The sequence below is a fragment of the Poecilia mexicana genome, unplaced genomic scaffold (assembly GCF_051168715.1).
Source record: "Poecilia mexicana isolate PSO_F unplaced genomic scaffold, ASM5116871v1 scaffold_17, whole genome shotgun sequence".
NCBI classification, from domain to species: domain Eukaryota; kingdom Metazoa; phylum Chordata; class Actinopteri; order Cyprinodontiformes; family Poeciliidae; genus Poecilia; species Poecilia mexicana.
In genome coordinates this window covers 16075034-16094451 of record NW_028263386.1, presented here as the reverse complement: position 1 = coordinate 16094451, position 19418 = coordinate 16075034, and the positions used below count along the sequence as shown (strand labels likewise).

Below are 19418 nucleotides of genomic sequence, written 5' to 3'. Positions count from 1 at the left end.
CTGAAAGAGCTGCTACTATTCCCAACCCTATAAAAACAACAGCATGGTGTAAACCGCTTCATAAAAAGCTCAGAATTCCCCCGAGTCAAAATCCGACAATTTCTACAGAAGGCTGCCACCTGCTGGAGAAAGCGTGCAAAAAAGGAAATGTTCTCTATTCATAAATGTAAGGGTTTGGAAATAAAGCAAATACAGTATAAATGCCAAAGAAACGACGCACCCCTTTATGTAGCATAATAGGGAAATGTAAGCAAAAAACCCCCCCCAAAAAAACAAAAACAGATGAACACGGAAGAGGGTTCAAGTGTTATATTTGTTGAATGTTATGACAGAAAAACAAACAAACAAAAAAAAAAAACAGTACAGCAAAGTCCAAAGAGCGAAACTAAAATGTACAATTGTATATTTTGGAAAAGTGAGCACAATTAAAAACAGTCTAACTCTACACATAATAGAAACTATCCAAAAAGAACAAAATATAAATGATGGAATGAGGAAAGACACATTGTTTTTATTTCAGTTGCAGAAGAGATGAACATAACATTCTAACGAGCAGAATTATGTTTTTAGGGCTATGACTTCCTCCATGGATGGCTTTATTTATAGGAAAACTGAGGTGTGACTTTGGCACGTTACAAGCGTGTCATCCTCTGAAGAAATGGACACAGACTACACTACCCACAATTTACTGTGGGTGTTGGAAAATCTTAAACAAGCAATAATGACCCATCACTGAATGAAGGGCGCCATCTGCTGGACGTAGCTTTTCTTTACAATACACTGATATTTATTTATTAGAGCTCATGACTGGCCTAAAAAAATCATACAGAAAATCAGTTTCAGTTTATTGAAGGACTGTATGATACTCTAAAATGACATGAGCTCTACTTTTTAATATTTAGGTCATGCACTCTTGAACTTTAAAGCTCTAATTTGGTCACACTGCAAAAAAAAAAAAAGAAAGAGGAATATTTAGAAGTCCATCATATCATCCCCTCTTTTCTTCTTGTCTTGCGACTCTGTCCAGGCTTTGTTGATAGTTCTCTTCATCTCATCGTCTCCATCGTCATAAATCTTCTTCAACATGCTCATGAGGCCATCGCTGGGGTCTGCGTTCTCATCCACAGAGGGTTTGCTGTTGAGAAAGAGCAGGAAAATATTGTAATTTCTATTGTATGACATATGCGTGGTTCTCTCAGCTGCTCACATCATTGTTGAAGATGAGTGTAGGTAATGGCAGAGAAGAGACACAGATATATTTGGTAATTTATCTAAATGTGTACAAAGTAAAACTTGGATGTGAAATTCTACAATTGTAGAATTGCCAAAGAGAAGTCTTCATTTACCATATTTCTCCACATTTCGTCAAACACAAACGCCAATACTGGGGTTTTATGCGATAGACCAACACGAAAATCATGCATAACAGTGGAGCAGAAGTAATAAGAGCATCTAAAAATCTGAAAAGGTATCCCATTGTATTCAGCATAAGTCAATGGACATCTTCAAGTCTCTCAGGTTGCGTCTCTCCCAACTTTGCAGATGGCTTGAATAGTTAAAAAATTGTTGTTTTAACTATATTCATAATGCATTGCAGTATCTCACAAGCTACTGTAATTCATTACAACCTAGTTTTCTGCCTAAACAACAAAAAAAATCCTTAACTTAAAGTCTACCGATACATTTTGAACTTACTCCTTCTCTTTTGACTGTTTCTCCACTGCTGTAAGGCACTCCCACTTCTTTGTTGTCTGCTTTTTTAGCATGATCAACAACATGTCTGTTTTTACCTGAAACAAACAAAATGAAGCTTCACGTTATGCAAAAATCTCCAAATATAAAAATATGGTGTAAAAACAAAAGTTGGTTTAAGTAGCCCTGTTCATTTGAAATGCTATACAACGTACAACAATACAGGAGTTTTCAGCACAAACTAGCTGTTTAATTTGTAGTATGCTGGATAATTGAAGGTACACCAGAGATAAGGATAATTTGCTCAAAAAAAAAAAAAAATACCTGGATGGGAAAATATGCATATCTTTGTATTTCTAGTTTTACTGACCTTTTTGTAGCTGTCCTTTTCATCGATCGGCTGCAACAGGTTAAGAACAGTCATCTGATGATTTTTGCCATTTAGGTCTTTAATTAGCACAGAAAATGACCTGCAAGAGAAACAATAAGAAATTGTAACGATATAATTTGTCACATGAGGAATAAACAGAGCCGGTAATATTTGTTGATTTTTCGCGTTACCTTTCTGTGAAGTCCACTTCTACATTTTCTGCTGAAATTTTGTGCACATCTTTCAAATCCAGGTAAATTTTCACAAACTTCTCCGACTGATCCCATGCTGCAGGGAAGTTGAGTGAAGCATCACAGTTATAGAAAAACTAAGCAATTCTTTTAAAAAAAATCTTCTCAAGTTCTTGAATGCAGTTTAAGTGATAATAAATCCATTTTAAACAGACATACCGTAGCTGGTGATCTTCACGGTGTATGCTGCTTTGGACACTGCAGATGGGTCTGCCTCTCTCTTAGCCTGCTGCAGCTGCTGCTGTCGTTTGGTTGCAAGTTCTTTCTCCACCTTCTTCTGTTCCTGCTGCAAGACGTCCTGCACCCTTTTCCTCTCTGATTTCTCCAAGAGGGAGTTCAACTCCTGCAAGTCAGCTTCTAGCTGAGTGATCTGTGTTGGACAAAAACAAGGGGAGTTTTATATTCCATACAGAGCAGAGCCATTTTACAATTAAGTCTGGATTGTTGAGAGAACATAAATAACAGAGGGTTATATTATTTAATAATGTAGTATAGGTAATAACTTTTAAGCCACTCATCAAAGGACAATGATAGAAAAGATATTAAAAGTCAGCTAGAAATCAATTCTAATCTAATAGAGCCCACCTACAAACTCAGTTGTAAGCATACTTTCACTATCTTCAAGTGTTATTTTGTATACAGTAAAATAACTTGCCTAAAATGTCAATATCTTAAAATTTTAGGTGTTAAAGAATATCTATCCTGATTGGCCAAAAAGCTTTTGGATTTTCAAACAATTTCAGTGGCCATACAATTTGAAATTTATTTAAAATCCGGACAAATGTATATTGAACCCAGAATAATTAATTTAGCAAGCAGATGACACCAGGTAAATAAACAACCAAATCTTATAAATAAATATAGACTAGAGGAATCTGCTCCCTTCTTTTCTTGTAGTAGTAAGAAGTGACTAAATACACGATCCTTGTCACTGAACCCATTACAAGCAGTATTTTTAGGAATATTTATTAAATCATGTGACTTCATTTCGTTGCTATGGCAGTTAGAAGCTGTAGGCCACGAGACTGCGCATTGGCGTCTCCTGCTAGCTAAGTTGCTAGAATGTTCTGGCAAACTCCATTCAAAGCTAAAAGCTAAGTTAGCATCACAGATAAAAACGCACACTGCCACAACGCACACCGAATACTAAAATCATACGTAGGAAATACATCAGAATGAATCATAAGGCAGAGATAACTCGAGTTTTAAGAAAGAAACAGTAAATATCAGAGTTTTGCGTTGTCTGTGTACTTGTCAAAGTTAACTAATATAATATGAAATGCTGTCACGGAAGTAAAATAAATTCAGTTATGTATATTTGAACCATTGTATTTCTGTCAGAATGCTAAAGCCTAAACTGAGGCTTACCTGCTCTTTTATATCCATTATGATCTTGTACTTCTGAGATGTAACCAAATGTTAGCCGGTTTGCTGAAGCTCTGCTGCTACAGTGGTTCCTTTACCTCTGCCCATGTATTATGGACCCCGCCAGCCCGGCCCAGGAAATGACGTCCTCTACTTCTGCTGTTCGCTCATGAGGGTCAAATGTTTGACACCGCCACCCATTGGCCTGAATGAGTATTGGTACCCTTATCATAACTAGTAGCAATTATAATAAATAATTTTTGAATAAAGTATAAAATGTTTTTGAATGCCTTAAAAAGCGCATCATAGCTAGATGTAAAATTACTTCTAATATTAATAATGATTATTATTATTAAGCGATGTAAAAAAATGCAACTTAAGTGCAATTTTGATGTGGACATATACTGTATAACCTGCTTGGTTACACATTTTTATTCTGAAGTTCCATACTTTTCTAAAGTGATATTTCCAGATTTCTAAGTACTTTGTGTTAATAGTAAAATATAAAATAAAAAAGTTCAATATGAATTATATTTTGACAGAGGTCTGAGATTAAGTAAAAATGCAAAACAGAGAAAGAAATGATGGAAGAAACGACAGCTAAAGAAGGAAAAAACAAGGAAAGAAAAATAGGAAGAATGAACACAAGGAAGCAATAAAATACATGTAAACAAAAGAAAATGGGGAAGGACAGAAGAGATGAAAGAAAAAAAGAAAGATATTCAGCCACATGGCACCTTATATTTATCAAAGCCTTATTTAAAATGAATTGAAGCCATATTTAATCATTGCTTAGCTTTTAATGCATTTCTGACATTAAAAGGAGACGCATCTTACAATAGTAGGACAGTGTCTTGTTTTTCATAAGACTGATATGCTTTGTGTTTATCTTAATAAAACAATCTATGAGCAACATAATTTGGAGCAAGATTTAATCATCTCTTTAATGTGTACAATGAAACAAACATTTTTTTTTTCTTTTTTTGATTTTAGTTTACTTAACAGGGGACAACAAATGCAGATTATTGTACAGCAAACAGCACATATCCACAAGTTTGAAACGCTGATGTCCTCCCTCCTGTCAAACAGCCGGGGTTTTAATGACACAATCTGTGTAACAAGTCCAATATGGGCAAAGTCACCACCTTGCCCTCAGGATTCCAGACATCTGGTTGTGGTCAGCTAGATGCCGAAAGACAATACGACTTAGTCTCCATCTTCTCTTCACTCCCCGAGGTCGGGAGGTCAACACACACCTGTTGCGTATCCTCACAGGGCAGCTGTCTCTGGGTAGTGCTGCGATCTCCTTGTCTGCTATTTCCTGCAAACAAATTAAAATCAAATTTCCAAAATCAGTTCTTAATAACTGGAAACCCTCATAATATTTACTTTTCCACACTTTAAACAAAGTTTCAGCTATTAATCAAGGGCAACTCTAAATAACTGGGTCTCTAGCCTTAATTTAAAGGAAATCAGTGTGTTAGCATTTTTTTAATTTCCAGGAAGCTTGTTCCTGGAATCTGTGAAAGTGGTGCATAAAAACTGAATGCTGCTTCTCCATCAACATTCAGTTGATGTTGATCTGACTCGGGGAATGCACAGTAGATTTAAACTAAAAGACCTGAATGGTCTGGAAGGTTGATACAAAGACAACACAGACTTTAGAACTGGTGCGAAGTGCTATTTTTAGAGAAACAGTAAGCAGTAGCGTTCTGGGTCAGCTGCAGATGTCTGATCAATTCCAATAAGGTACACATTGGTACAAATACTGAACTCTACCTGGAGTTCTTTAGGCAAGATGCTGTTCTTCCGCAGTGCATTGATACGTGTCCTCTCATCAGCCAGCTCAAAGGCCATTTGTCTTCTCTTGACATCCCTCAGCATCCTCCAGTCAACGTAGTAACTTCTCAGCTGGTCCACTGCTCCCCAGCAGCTCCGCAGCGCCTGTCCATCATTAACATGCAGTTACTCCCAGCCGTGCAAGTAACAGCCCAGGCTTTTCCCAAATTATATCAGACGAACACACTCCACAAGAAAGGTAAGCCACAAAACGTCAGAGCTAAAGAGCCATGGAAAGTTGAGAAGAATGGTAAATTTATATCAAGCTTTTCAGTCATACTAGCCACTCCAAGCCACATTCACACTTCTTTTTACTCCACCGCAACACAGAAAGGTGAGTTTCAGTGCAGTAAGCAACGTCTAAACAGTTTCTATGAAAACTAGCGTTACCATCCAAGCTAGCGTTACAAAACCAGTCATAAAATTAACATTTTCACTGTTACACTGTTACGTTTTCAGTTTTCCTGACTTGGAACCGAGGGCTTCCTTCATAATACGCATGGCAAAACATGTGTGTTGAAATTAGGTATGTTACCTGTTTCGGTGCGTAAACGGTGGAATAAAGGGCGTTTAGACCCATACATGCTATTCTGTTAGCCGCCATGATGGATCCAGGGTGAACTACCAAAGGAGATAGAAGATATTGCCCCCTCTGGCTAGGAGGGTAACATAATCATTTAATTCTTCTGTTTCAAAATTTAAACCCCGAAATTAGTGTTTCGGACTTTAACGTTATTTATACATGGAGTACTCACTGCAATGCGGAAGTTACTGCTGTTTTAGGCTTTATCTCTTGTCAATAGAGATGCACAGTTTTCTTTGCTGTGTTTTTAGATTGAATCATGATGATTAAATTGGATTTATATAAATTCCGATATATCAACACTACTGTGAAGCCTGTGAGTAACCCCGAACCTAATCCGTTGAAAATAATTAAATTCATCTGAAAAGAATTACAAATTATTGTGGTACTACTTAGAAACCACTAGGTGGCAATGTAGTTCCATAATATACAGTACGGCATCAAGGAGATTCCCACCAGCCATGAGAGTCCTTACATTTTATATTGAATAAAGAATATTACATCTGACCAAAATTGTATTTTGAGTACTTTCAAGTGCAGATCCACCCAGATCATGCAGAATAAGCGAACACGCTTTTGTAAGGTAACATTCGGACATTTTTTATTTATTTATTTTTTATCAAGTTCAGAAGGATATTGTCTTTTTATATTTTATAGAGAGAAGAAGAAACAAAATGATAGATTCAGTTAAGCATACCTCGTTATTTTGGACCCTGGAGGGAGCGCGTTCTTGGATAAATACTAACACATGGCAAAGCGGATGCAGCCCTTATAGATCTCTCTCTCTCCCTCTCTATAGATTACCGTTTTTACAAAAAAAAAAAAAATGGTTTTAATAGCCAGTATATTTCAAACAGCTGTATTTGTAACATGGTTTTCTTAATAGTAGCAGTGGGTAATGCACAGTAGTAGTGACTGTTAAAATCAGTGAAAGTCTTTTGTTGTAACAGCTATTTTTATGTTAATATTATGGTAACAGAACCCAAGTCATTCTATGTTTGGCTTAAAGGTCAAAATGTTTTTGTTAAGTTTATTGAAATTTGGAAAAACAGATTTGTCATTTTACAGTGGTAGTATGTCATAATTAAGCTGCTGCTTGGCTCAGAATGTTTTGGCCTTTAACTGAAACGCCTCTAAAGGCTTTTTCCAAGATCACCAAGAAGGTTAAAATAATCCCCGAGACATCTAAAACAGAAAAGGATGTGAGTGCTGACCTTCCAGGATTTCCAGTTCTGAACATTATGATAAATGTCAGACCCTTAAAACCTCTGGCAGCAGATATCAACCTCAGAGTTTATAGGTTAAAAATGATTCACTGCTGCCTTTTTCAGTCACTTCTTTTACAGCTTAATAGAAGCAAGAGGTTTTTATTATTTTTTAGATGACACAAAATTAAAGCCCTACTTAGGTTGTGTGGATTTTTAGAATACTAGCACTCTGGCTTTACTACTACTTGATTAACCATGTTGGCTAATTGCGTTAATTTGGTTTGTACGACAGAGGAATTGGTGGAGTTTATGTTGCGTTTTCTGGGAAACAGATGTGCATTTACAGGCTTTACAAGAGATCTCAGGAGTTGAGAGACTGAACAACAAAGCCACGCAACGTTAAACTAGTGTACTTCAGAGGATAATGGACATTATTCAGAGAGACAACAGACAGGTGGCATCATCCATAAAACAGACAGGAGTCAAGTGAGCATGGTCAACCAATGACATAATGCGACTGATGCTGAAGCAACCGGGAATGCTGGATACATGTGAGAATGCAAAAAAAACAAAACATCGAAAGAGTAAAGTAAATGCAAACGCAAAATGAACAAACTTCTTATACTTGCGTAGAAATTTTAAAACAAATCAATTATTAGTGTGAAAGTGAAACAGTTTATGTAATATTATGTATTCCACCCTCCAAAAGTTTTGTAAAAAGGATTAGTAGGAAGCACACCAAATGCTTAGAACTGAACGTTGTTTATTTTAAAGATGAAGACTTGCACTCTCATTTGCCAGAGTAAACCACCAAGTTCTCGGATGTCAGTCAACAATATTCTCTGTAACAGTGGTTTATTCATTCTTTCATCCCATCCCAAACATGCTGATTAAAGCAAATAAGGATCCCTTGGCTGATCAAACATCGGTCTGATTTACTCCATACCACACTGAGATGAAAATGTGATAGGAACAGATGTCTGTGTATTTTCTTTGTGGCTGCTATAAAAGCGTTTGAAGATGAGGGAAGCGGTTTAATTTGCTGCTGGCATCTCATAGCTTTCTTATCTTAATGCCTCACTGATGAAATGTAAGATAGATGGGGCAAACACACACGACTAAGCTATTAAATTCATGGTTACAAACGACTGTGTCTTCCCGCTTGGCATTTTAATGTCTGCTACTCAGCTTGTAAACAATAAACAAAATGTTCCTTGTGGGTGGGCATTCACACATTTGACCTTGACAAGTTTACACATGAACCTGTCACCATAAATCTTATATAGTCCTTACTGGCAGTGAAATATGTGAAAAATGAAGTGGATAAATCATATCTTAGATGCTTTCAGAATTATATGCCTCTTTTTTTTGTAAGTTCAAATATTTGACAAAAGTCACAATCAGCAATAAAAATAAAAATGTTTCTTCAATTTGCACAACATAAGAAAATATCTATTATTGTAATGGGGTGGAACTGAAATTTCTCGTCCCAGTTAATTCTGGCATTATTTGTTAAGCATTGCTGGTATGAACAACCATATAAATCTTATCTTTGTTTACTAAATGAGGTAAAATTGTGTAAACCTGAACTTTAAATGCAGAGCGTAATAATAATTTAAAAAAAAAACAATAACGCACCACAATGATGCCGATTGGACTTTTAGACCTTTCCTGAGATAGATAAGATCAGCTTCACATAGGTGTCGCCCGATCACCGATTTCCCAAAATAGAGGAAATTGGTGCCAATAAATTGGCTGGCCGGTAAATCGGTGCACCCCTAATTAGCAACAAGGCAGTTCAAAGTGCTTTACATCATAAAAACATCATACAGTCACCAACTATGAAGCAATGAAGCAATCAATAAACATTATGGCATTTGTCTAATGCAGTCATCAAAATCATCAAGCAATTGCTGCTCAATGTTCCAACTAACCTAGCTCTAAACAAGTGGAGCCTAGCCCTTAATTTAAAGAATTTCAGTATTTCATCTGTTTTTGCACTTTTCTGGAAGATTGTTCCAGATTATGGAGCATAGAAACTCAATGATGATCTTTCATGTTGTTTCCGTTTCTGGGGATGCAGAGTAGACGAGGACCAGAAGACCTGAGTGGTCTGGAAGGTTGATACAATAACAACATATCTTTAATGTGTTTTGGTGCTAAGCCATATAGGGACTTATAAACTAACAGAGGTATTTTCAAGTCAATTTATTCTCTGAGCTACTGAGCCATAATTGGAAGAAACCTCCAGCAGAGCTTGGCTCAGGTGAGTGGCTCAGTGTGGTGGATATACAGCATAAGACCTCCATTTTGTATAACATCCTTAGTAGAGTGCACATTCCTACAGTCAATATAAAATTCTAGAATTTTACATATCTTGCCAAATTTGTGCTTTTCTGAAGTGTGCCCAATTTTTCATAAACATTTAAATTTTTGCTTAATTTTTTATCAATATGATAGAATCAGTAGTGTTCTTTTCTCTTATGGTTAGATACTAATTCTTTAACTGCATATGAGCTACATTTTTCATATTTTATGAACCTAAAACTGACACAGGGTGTACTTTCTTTTTTCCATGACTATTGGTACCTTCAAGTAGAGCTGCTCTGTCATCTTTGTCTTAGTATGTATTTAAAACTATGGGATTTATAAACACAATGAAAGACTAAAATGAGTGGGAGTTGTTGGAAGACCAGTTTAGTGGATCATTATAATTTTATATGCATCTGCAATATTAAGTACAATGAATTTGTTACTCTTTGCACTTTGGTGTATCAGAAGATTGTGGTCCAAGAAGTCAAAGAGTTATGGCTGGTGTGATCCCATCACACTATGTCTCCTAGTTATGAGCTTTATCACCCTCATATGTATGTCATAACCTGCTTGCATGCCATAAAGTGGAAAAGTCTGCCTCTAAACCCTGGGGGAATGCTTGGCATTCCTGAGTTATGGGAGAAAGGGCCCTTCATGTCAGCTAGGTCAAGGCCTCCTGCTAAATGAGCTGTGTCTGACCTGTAATTGCAAAGAGTGGAAGGATTTAACACACTGATGTGCCAGTGAATCCGTCTCACCACCTGGACAGCAAATTCTGTGCACTTTTAGTTTTAGTGAGCTATTCCCAAAAATGTGTTTGTTTTCAATCTGGAGACATGACCTAATGCCATATCATAGCAAACACAGGAGCTTACCTCTGTTTTATTTGATTCCTGTGTTTGCATACAAGGTGCTAGCGGATTTAAAATACAGCCTTCGGTGCTAATTAAACTGTTTCTCTTGTGTTTTCTAAAGCATGCATGCAAACTGTTAAAATATACTAAGTCCACAGCAAAACACTTCTACGGTCAAAAATTCAACCTGAGAGGCTGATCTTGTCAATGATTTATTAAAAGGACCTTTAAATGCTGGAACATCTGCTCAGTTTATGTTGGTTAGAAAAAAAACAAAAAAAAACGTTGCCAGATATATCCGGTTCAGCATAATGGGTTGGTTGAAGGCTTGAATGCTGTGGCTTCGTTTATGACATTTACGACATCTGAACGAGAGAGAGAGAGTTATTTATTTTACTCAGTCAGAGACATACAGGAAATGTCTCACTGAAACATTTTTTCCTTCTTACACCAGACACTACTGCATTTGATTATTTTGTCGCTGAACTGGGGAAGTTTTAAAATGAACTTATTAATTTTTAAAGACTGAACCTTCAAGAATGGGCTTTTTCTTGACCATCAAATGATTCAATTAGCTTCTTGTTTATTTAAAAATAGCCACCAGGTGTGTAAGTCGAATTTATTATCTCATTTTGTGTTGGTAGCTACAATATTGTGACACAGTGGTCATTTTGTGCTTTTCATGTGGTTTTGGTACATGAACTACTGCATATTTGTAAGTTGTGAGTGTTTATTTTTGAGTTTCAGATCATGGCACGGTTTGCTAAATATATAAATATGTATGTATAATATGTTTTATCATACAACACCCCTTGTTTAGCATTCTCATTTCTTATTTACTTTTTAGCTACTTCATTTGACTGTTCAAGATTTTAATTAATTAGTTTGAGCTGCACAATTGTGTCAATTGACACATAGTGAGATATCGATTGCACTGAAATTAATTTGTCTAGGTTTTAGCAGCCTGAACTTGGGATTCACTTTGATCTTGCTTGGGGAATGTGATGCAACAAGTTGTTGTTTGTAACCAGGAAAACCCACATTCAAAATTTGTTCGACACTAATGTGTAACACATAGGACTGTAAATACATCGTGCTCTCAGGATGAGACCACAAAATAAAACATTGAGCTTTGAAACTAAGACTCCTTATTTTTTATTGTCACAAAAAAACATTCCAAAAATCCCAAACTGTGTTTTGAGCACTTATAAAAAAACGTCCTTATCCTTGCAGGGTTGTGAGGAAGGCCGGCGCCTATCTCCAGGGGAACATAGAGACAAACAGGACAAACAACCACGCACGCATAAGGAGAATTCAATCATGTTTTTGGTCTGAGAACCCAGGACTGTTGCCTTTCTGCACTTTTTGCAGCAAGGCAACAGTGCTACCAACTGCACCCCAGTGCAGTCTGTTTTGGTTAGATGGTTGATGTTAAACATCTGCATCTATTAATCTGCATGAGTTACCTGGAATGAGAAACAAACGCAATTTTGGATTACTCCATTGCAAATGAGGTCTTGCAACAAAAACGTCCTGAGCTCTACTCCAGGCTTTCCTGTTTGGAATTTGAAAGTTCTCCAGCTGCATGCATGAATTCTTTACAAGTGCTCTGGCATCCTCCGTCTGTCCAAAAACACGCATATTGGGATAACTGGCCACTCTAATTTTCCATTAGGATTAAGCACACATAGGAAGTGGATGGAATCCGGTTTAAAGTTGTTCTTTAACCATAATTATTTGGGCTTTAGTAACGGTATAAACTTTTGAAGTTTTAATTATTTGACTGACGCATTAGGTTTTAGATGGGAGTCATATTTTGTGTTGTGTATCAATATGTGATAAGTAACAGTTTACAAATACAAGCAAACTTGTTACCGTAGAATAACCTTGCCTCAAAATCCACATCATACATAATTACCCTGTAAAATAACTCGTATTGTTTATTTTTTCATTGTAAGCTGTTATGAGTGCATGTTTTTGTTTGCTTGTTTTACCAAAAGAAAGTGGAAGTGGTTCCTAAATTTCCAGTGATCTACACCCAGCATATAACACTGGGTGATGTAACCAGTGATGCCTCACAAGCCTGGATCCAGACCATTTGCGATGTGCTGTCAGAACCCTTAAGTTGTATTTTGACAACATTCGGCCTTGTACAACAGAAGTCCCATTATATCCTCTTTAACCTAAAAGCTAGCAGTAATTGGAGAACATTTGAACATAATCAGTGGACCAACATTTACGTTACACATGTTTGCTGCGCTATTTGTTTGATAGTGTAAATCAAGTTGAGAGTGCCAAGTGCAGACATGGCAGAAACTTCTTCTGTACATATAAATCTGTGTTCACAAGCAGTTCTTATGTGCACAATGTGGAAACCATCTTAGAAATCTGAGCACGCAACCCAGGCTCTGAAGGGAGCACATTCATCCATACTATCATATGGGATTAATTTGTTTCCCTCTAAATTACTTTAGCTTTATCTACACAGCTTCCTTTAATCTGATGTGTTTTCCACTGAAGTTACGCAGTTTCACTTTACACTGGAACAAAAATAAAAATGGCTCCAAGATGTTTGACAGTTGTAAACTCACATGGTACTGAAGTCTCTGTTGGACCTTTCTTTGACAAGATGTTTTCAATACCTAAAAAAAAAACCAATTACAAAATCTGGATGTTTACTTAAAACTGAATGAGAAACTATTTTTAACTATATTTTGGCGTCTTTATTGTTAGACCTGAGGCTCCTATAAAGAGACTAGAATTCCCTTTTATTGTATGCTTTCAATACTTTACTGCCTCTTTTAAATTTGTGAGTGAATCAGTCATGTCCCTCTTCTACATTGAAACTTTGCAAGATTAAATATACCATATTCTTCAAAGTAGGCTTCTTGTATATTTACATTATAAAACCGCTGAGGTTTTTCGTTTCCATTACTGAAGGGGGTGTTTAAGCCCACATACACGGGCACAGGGCAACTGTTTGATGGTTACCAAATGTATTTACATCAGTGTGGTCAACAGTCTCAGACAAACTGATGTATAGACTAAATGTTTTAGTGATGGGTGCTGAATTATTTCTACGTAGAAAGTGACACATTCATTCACTTTGATGGGCTATTTGGACATTTATTTTCTATGCTGGTTTAAAGTTTTTACTGTTATCTACACACTGTTGGGTAAAGCTCACAATCAGTTTTTTTTTTAGCATTAAACATTTTAGCATAAAAAAAAATAGATAGAATTTTTATTTTGTTTTCCGAGATTATTTCACTTCTCTTTTTCATCTTACGCCATATTTAATCAAGGCCAAAACTTCTTTAAAACTCAGTTTGTCCTTACTGGCTGCAACTGATGAATTGATCACTATCCACTCTATTCTTCATAGCGTTGCTGTAGTATTGGTGGTGTTACCAATCTCTAGTATGATAGCGATAGCAGCAGTATAGTATATTGGTTTGGCATATCATTGCTATATTTTGAACGTAAATTATTTGCTATTTAGCAGTTTTGTCTGTTGCACTAACAGCATGGAAATGTCACTGAAAAGTTCAGACACTTTCATCAGATGAGGTCTAACTTGTGGCTTTAGCAGGTGCCTCCACCCAAATGAAACTGTATTGTTCCTGTGATCAATTTTTTTTTCAGTTCTGAAAAGATGAGTCAAAATAAGTGCAGCATTCAGATATACAGAAAAATCTCTATATTTTTCCTTCCAAAAATCCTTATCCAACATTATGCTTGAGCTGCAAATGACCAAGAAGGAAGAAAAGTTGGTTTCTGAAAAGGACAAACAGCATTGTTAAACCCAGATTAGTGAACATTTTCAGAAAAAATGAGAATGGTAGTTACGTAATTTGATATTTTGGAAAATTACATTAAAAAAGCATAAATTTGGCAACCAATTATCAAATATTTTTTTTCCTAAGTCTGTATATTGATTTGTGAAAATGTTATGCATCTGTTGCATTAAAATGCCCAGGAAAAGCTGCAAGAACATATAATTTTAATGACTATTACATTTTATAACTTTGCTCCAATTTTTTTAATCATTTTTGGCCAAAGATTTTATGAGCTACATGAGGATCTAAAGAGCCACATGTAGCTTCAGAGCTGCATTTTGTAGGTATGGGTAATCAGAGAACATTTCTTAAGGCCATTCTCATAATATTTAAAAATTGAAAGTGCAGTTATGTTTATCTTCTCACTTTCAAGGTGTATAAGTTGATAAAATAGTCCCTAGATAATCCCTTACAAAAACAGTCTGAAGCATGACTTGGACCACATGTCAAATCCATGATTTCAGAAAGGCATGAGGCAAGGAGGCCCCTTAAGTCGAGTGGGAGCTCCTGTCTGTGACCTGTCAAGTGATGTAGTGACAGCCCCAGAATGACTGACTACCAGACATTGCTTCTTAAGGGCTTAAAGTAGAGGTGATAGACCAATAAACACCAGTATCACCACTGAGTGACTTCTTAACATAGTAATAAAAGAAACAAGAAAAAAAACAATGACTTGGGCCAGACACCACACCACACAGTCTCTGGATCAATTTTGGGAGGTGTGTCACTCCATTCTTACTGTAAGTGTTGTGTTATTTACCAAATATAAAACAGCTAAGATTTGCAAATGAAATAATATCCATAAAGCAAACAAGTTCTGTCTGCTGTGATTACGCACAACGAGGCCATTCATGAGGGGGGAAACTATAAAAACATTAATTCCTGACATCTATTATAATGATTAATGATGTGTAATGTATAGAAACTGTAGTAGAATGCAAGGTAACTATTACCTCAATTAAAGACATTTTTGGCATGTTATGGTTTGGCAAAAATATATTGGAGTAATCGTCACTTTATTGTAGTGTGTAAGTATAAGGATCTCTCACATGGTGATTTTTACAAGACATTCAAAATTATTAGGGGGAGGTGTGCAAATTGTCTCAACAAGCAGTAACCAGGATTGAGAAGTGGTCAGTAAAAATATTTCCTGTATCTTGCAATCAAACTTAAAAACAAGCCGTTATTGTCTATCTTAATGATGAAAAATCTAAGGAAGTAAGTAATGCTTTTCTCTTGGTTTTGTTAAAAATAACCCATTAAAAAGGCACACTACGTACTAAATGTGATTAATAAGACTTAATCACTTCTTTGTGTTCAGCTGTGACTGTAAACAACAGGAAAACTCATATTTAAACATGGCATTTGAACATCTGGCTACATGAATTTCATTGTGAGAAATATAAACAGATTTCCCACTACAGGCCACAGAAAGCCTATTAGCTGAATGGAAGATAAATTTGATTCTGATAATCCCCCCCTCCCCCCCCCCCAAAAAAAAAAATGCATTCAAAGCATGTTTATAATGCACAACAACAACAAAAAAATCTTGACTGAAACAAAAGCAATAGAAAAATGCCGAATGAACATGCAGATCAAACGACATGTGGGAGGGGAGGAGCACCTGACATCATGCAAACAGCCATTCTCAAACATGGAAATACTTGGAGGATAATTACTGGATGCTTGTTTTTGAGAACATAAGAAATGACAAACTCTGACCCATTACCGACTATGTCAACCAGATTTTAAATAAATGAAAGACAGCTGGGATTCCCGTGTCAAGATTTGAAACTAGTGCCAACAGAACGTTATGGGAGTACGAGAAATATATTTCACAACTATCTGTCATGGCAAATATAACTTGGCAACTGCTTTTTCAGGTTATAAATATGAAATTCACATTTAATGCTTTGTCATCTCAAAGTGAAGATTTATTTTTCATATACATGTTTAATAAACAAAAACACAGTTAAAAAAATATTTTAATTAGCCTGAGGTACATTGAAAATAACAGTCATTTTCCCTATATTTTAATGAGCATTCCAAGCAGCAGACTATAACATAAACCGACAGCTGCAAATAAATCCAATCAACACCTGCTTGTTATACACAAACTAAATCAATTAGGTTAGCCAGGAGGTATTCCGAAACTGTTTTGACCTTTGTGTGCCCTGGCTACAATTTGATGTAAAAAAAAAAAAAAAAAGAAACCGCTTTTTTTTTCCCGTGAAGAGCATTTCACCCTTAAACGAGGAGTAGAAATGAGTCAAGAAAGTAAATCAAAAGGTGTGTGTGGGCTTTTCTAATAACATCTGAACGTTTGTCTTCTGCCCAGGAGAGGAAGGAAGCTGAGTGCAGACATGCATCACTTTAAAGAAAACATAATACAAGATTCACCCTGCTGAGAAGAGTTCTGTTACAGCTGTGTGGGGTACATTTTCCCAGCATGGGGTGAAACCAACACACGCAATGGGAAACATTCACATTTTTCTCTAGGAATAGACGTGCGAGACATGGCTTCTCATCGTCCCAAGAAGCAGTGTAATTGGCATGTCCTACCACACCACAGGTCTTTGAAAGTGTTAAATGGATTTAAAAGTTTTCTATCCTTCAAGTTCAATTTTACTAAAATTATTTAAATCAGTTGTACAAATCATTTAGAACAAAATAATGTAATTTTTTTTATTATAAAAAATAGCAGTAACTAACTACACTTGACCAGTATCTTTTGTAATTTTAAAGTAAATAGGATGTTGAACTAGTGTATAGAAGTGCACTAATGCTGTGCTGTACAGCAGTAAAATGTTACTACTTCAAAGAAAAGAAAAGAGAAAAGCAGTAACTGCCCTAATGTTCAATAAAATCACAAACCATATAAAATTTTGAGTTTTTTGTTTGTTCAATGTGGAGTATTTATTTGAGAACAAAATGTTTTCAGCTTATGTAAAACAAATAAATAAATTAATTAAAGAACCCAGAACTTTTCTGCAAATTTCAATTACAGTATCCTAGTATTTTTCAGGAATGCATTAAAACTCTCCAAGGATTCTCTTTACATGACTTCAACAGACAAAGTTCTCCTGTGAATAGTTTGTAACTTCAAAGACGCAGATGCATTTTTCTTTATTCTGATGTACAGTTTCGTTCATCCCATCATATTTTATATTTAAAATAAAAGAAAAATGTATACCAATCCCCGGTCGCGTTGTTCACGGATAAAACTGAGGACTTCTGTTTAAATACTCACAACTCCTGTCTCAGCTCGTGATCCATACAGTGTCACTCAAACAATCCCAATGTTCCCTATCCGTTCCCACAGAAATGTCGAAGCTGTTTTATGTGTATTCAGGAACTACTGCCAGCCTTGGCACGTGGGGTTTACCTGGCCCTACATGCTTCCACTTCACATTTAACTTTTATTCTTTAAGGAAAGCCATCCAAAAAAAAAAGAGCAGGCGCGCTCTTCCTCTAAAGGAGTAAGATGTTGATCCCTCCTCAGACGCCACTCAGCGGTGGCCATCTCCACAAAAACAAGGCGAGACACATTTTTGAAGAGAAGACATTTTAAATCAAGTCAAGATGGTTTGATTTTTTTTCCATTTATCAGAACAGCAGTGGATTCACCAAAATGATCATTATCATATTTTTTTTATTTTTACCCAGGATCCATAGCTGGTGTTCTTTTATCTTCATCTCAAACACAGGCTGCATGTCTCTGCTACTGCCTTTGAATGTGTATTCATTGTGCTATGTTTCGCATAAGAGATAAATTCTGTCAAAAATAATTATTCCCCAGGGGACTGTTTTATCCTGGATCAGATCTGTATTTGTCTTGGCTTCAAACTCACTGCTTTCAATAAGACCTTTATTTCAGTTGCTGCTGAAGAGATTAAGTTGAATTCCTCATGCTTTTTTTATTTTTTATTTTTTTGGTTACTGCAATTAGACACGCAATAAAATAAGTGGAAAATGAGAGGGGGACCATTGAGAATCTATGCACAAAGAGTGTTTAGGTCAAGAGTCGTTATCTCTAGGATCAAATGTAAGTGGTTAATAACCTCTCCGCCTCCTGTGATCTTTCATCCTCCTCATTCAGTGACTGTAGAAGGAGCAGAGACACTCCCAAACTTACCACTCACTGGCCTACAGGCATTTGAGACATGTTAACATTTAAGTAAGAAGAGAGAGGGAAAGAGAGAGAGAGGGAGGACAGAGAGAGAGAGAGAGAGAGTCGCTCAGAGTGTAGAGATCCTCAGAGCTTGAATCAGTAGCTCTGGCCTGTCAACAGGTGGCACAGGCAGAGATTTGGTGAGTGACCTTCAGACTTTCAAAGAAAAGAGACAAACAGAAGATAAAGGAGGGGGAAATTTAACAAATCATAAAACGGTAAGACAGCAGGATTTGAAATGAGCATTTCTTTTTATTTAAACTGTTCATCTTTGGATACATTTTTTTTCAAATGATGTGCAGTTTGGTGTACATTTGTGATCACTTAAAAAGGTAAATTTGCAGATTTTGCACATTTCTGATATAGTTATTATACAGAATCTATTTGCAAACTGCTTTCTCTGTCTCAAATGTTTAATTTATTGTCAGAACTTTTTGAAGACATTTACCTCAACCTTTTACTTAATCCCTGTGCCGCTACTTATGTACAACACTGCTCATGTCAAACTGTTTCAATGATTAGTCCACACCTTAGAGAGCAACTTAAATGTTATTTTTAAAAACTTCTCAATATGTTTAGCTTGGTAGGAATGACAGCACTACCTTCCTGTACATCTCAATCAGTGATTAACATTAATAAACTCCAGAATTTGACCTGCTGCAAAAAGTTTAAAAAAAAGTCTGTATTCATGCCTCTTACTAATTAATTAAATAGCTCCAACATGGACAATCATGTTTTGTGTGTCAACAAAGCTGCTAGCAATAATTTTCCCATCACGACAAAAACCAAATTTAATACAATAACTTTTGGCTGGCGGGATAGATGTCCTTAACTGGCTGTTGATCTCGTAGATTTACTATTTAATGCTACTGTACTGGCTCAGGCGAAGCAGAGGAGCGCTCTTAAAACCAGCTGCAGATGTGGCCTCTCAGC

At 36.2% G+C, this 19418-nt stretch overlaps 3 protein-coding genes across 5 annotated transcripts in view; 1 reads left to right on the top strand and 2 right to left on the bottom strand.

Moving 5' to 3' along the window:
• Positions 1 to 294: 294 nt before the first annotated feature.
• Positions 295 to 3834, bottom strand: cacybp (calcyclin binding protein). Its single transcript, XM_015000143.2, has 6 exons — positions 3682 to 3834; positions 2473 to 2683; positions 2254 to 2350; positions 2063 to 2162; positions 1696 to 1790; positions 295 to 1135 (listed from the first exon to the last, which is right to left on the bottom strand). The coding sequence occupies exons 1-6, from the start codon at positions 3697 to 3699 to the stop codon at positions 973 to 975; spliced, it is 684 nt and encodes a 227-aa protein (XP_014855629.2). The 5' UTR covers positions 3700 to 3834; the 3' UTR covers positions 295 to 972.
• A 624-nt stretch (positions 3835 to 4458) lies between these two features.
• On the bottom strand, positions 4459 to 6162 carry mrps14 (mitochondrial ribosomal protein S14). Its single transcript, XM_015000155.2, has 3 exons — positions 6053 to 6162; positions 5458 to 5622; positions 4459 to 4999 (listed from the first exon to the last, which is right to left on the bottom strand). Exons 1-3 carry the CDS (start codon positions 6119 to 6121, stop codon positions 4817 to 4819), a joined length of 417 nt encoding a protein of 138 aa, XP_014855641.2. The 5' UTR covers positions 6122 to 6162; the 3' UTR covers positions 4459 to 4816.
• Positions 6163 to 17510: 11348 nt separating this feature from the next.
• The window catches only part of tnn (tenascin N), a 40096-nt gene continuing 38188 nt past the window's right edge, over positions 17511 to 19418 (top strand). Inside the window, exon 1 of one of the 3 annotated variants that reach the window (XM_015000145.2) lies at positions 17511 to 18703. The gene's annotated coding sequence lies outside the window, so the exon portion shown is untranslated. The remainder of the gene's footprint in view (positions 18704 to 19418) is intronic. The other 2 variants (XM_088014991.1, XM_088014992.1) reach the window with 2 other exon arrangements.

Excerpts from the sequence above, each read along its gene's own strand:
- mrps14 (XM_015000155.2), bottom strand. The coding sequence starts at position 6,121 with ATGGCGGCTAACAGAATAGCATGTATGGGTCTAAACGCCCTTTATTCC. Across the intron at positions 5,623-6,052 it reads CCGTTTACGCACCGAAACAG|GCGCTGCGGAGCTGCTGGGG; the intron begins GTAACATACCTA and ends AATGATGGACAG. Across the intron at positions 5,000-5,457 it reads TCTTGCCTAAAGAACTCCAG|GAAATAGCAGACAAGGAGAT; the intron begins GTAGAGTTCAGT and ends ATTTGTTTGCAG.
- cacybp (XM_015000143.2), bottom strand. Across the intron at positions 1,791-2,062 it reads AAAAGGACAGCTACAAAAAG|GTAAAAACAGACATGTTGTT; the intron begins GTCAGTAAAACT and ends TGTTTGTTTCAG. Across the intron at positions 1,136-1,695 it reads AAACAGTCAAAAGAGAAGGA|CAAACCCTCTGTGGATGAGA; the intron begins GTAAGTTCAAAA and ends CTTTCTCAACAG.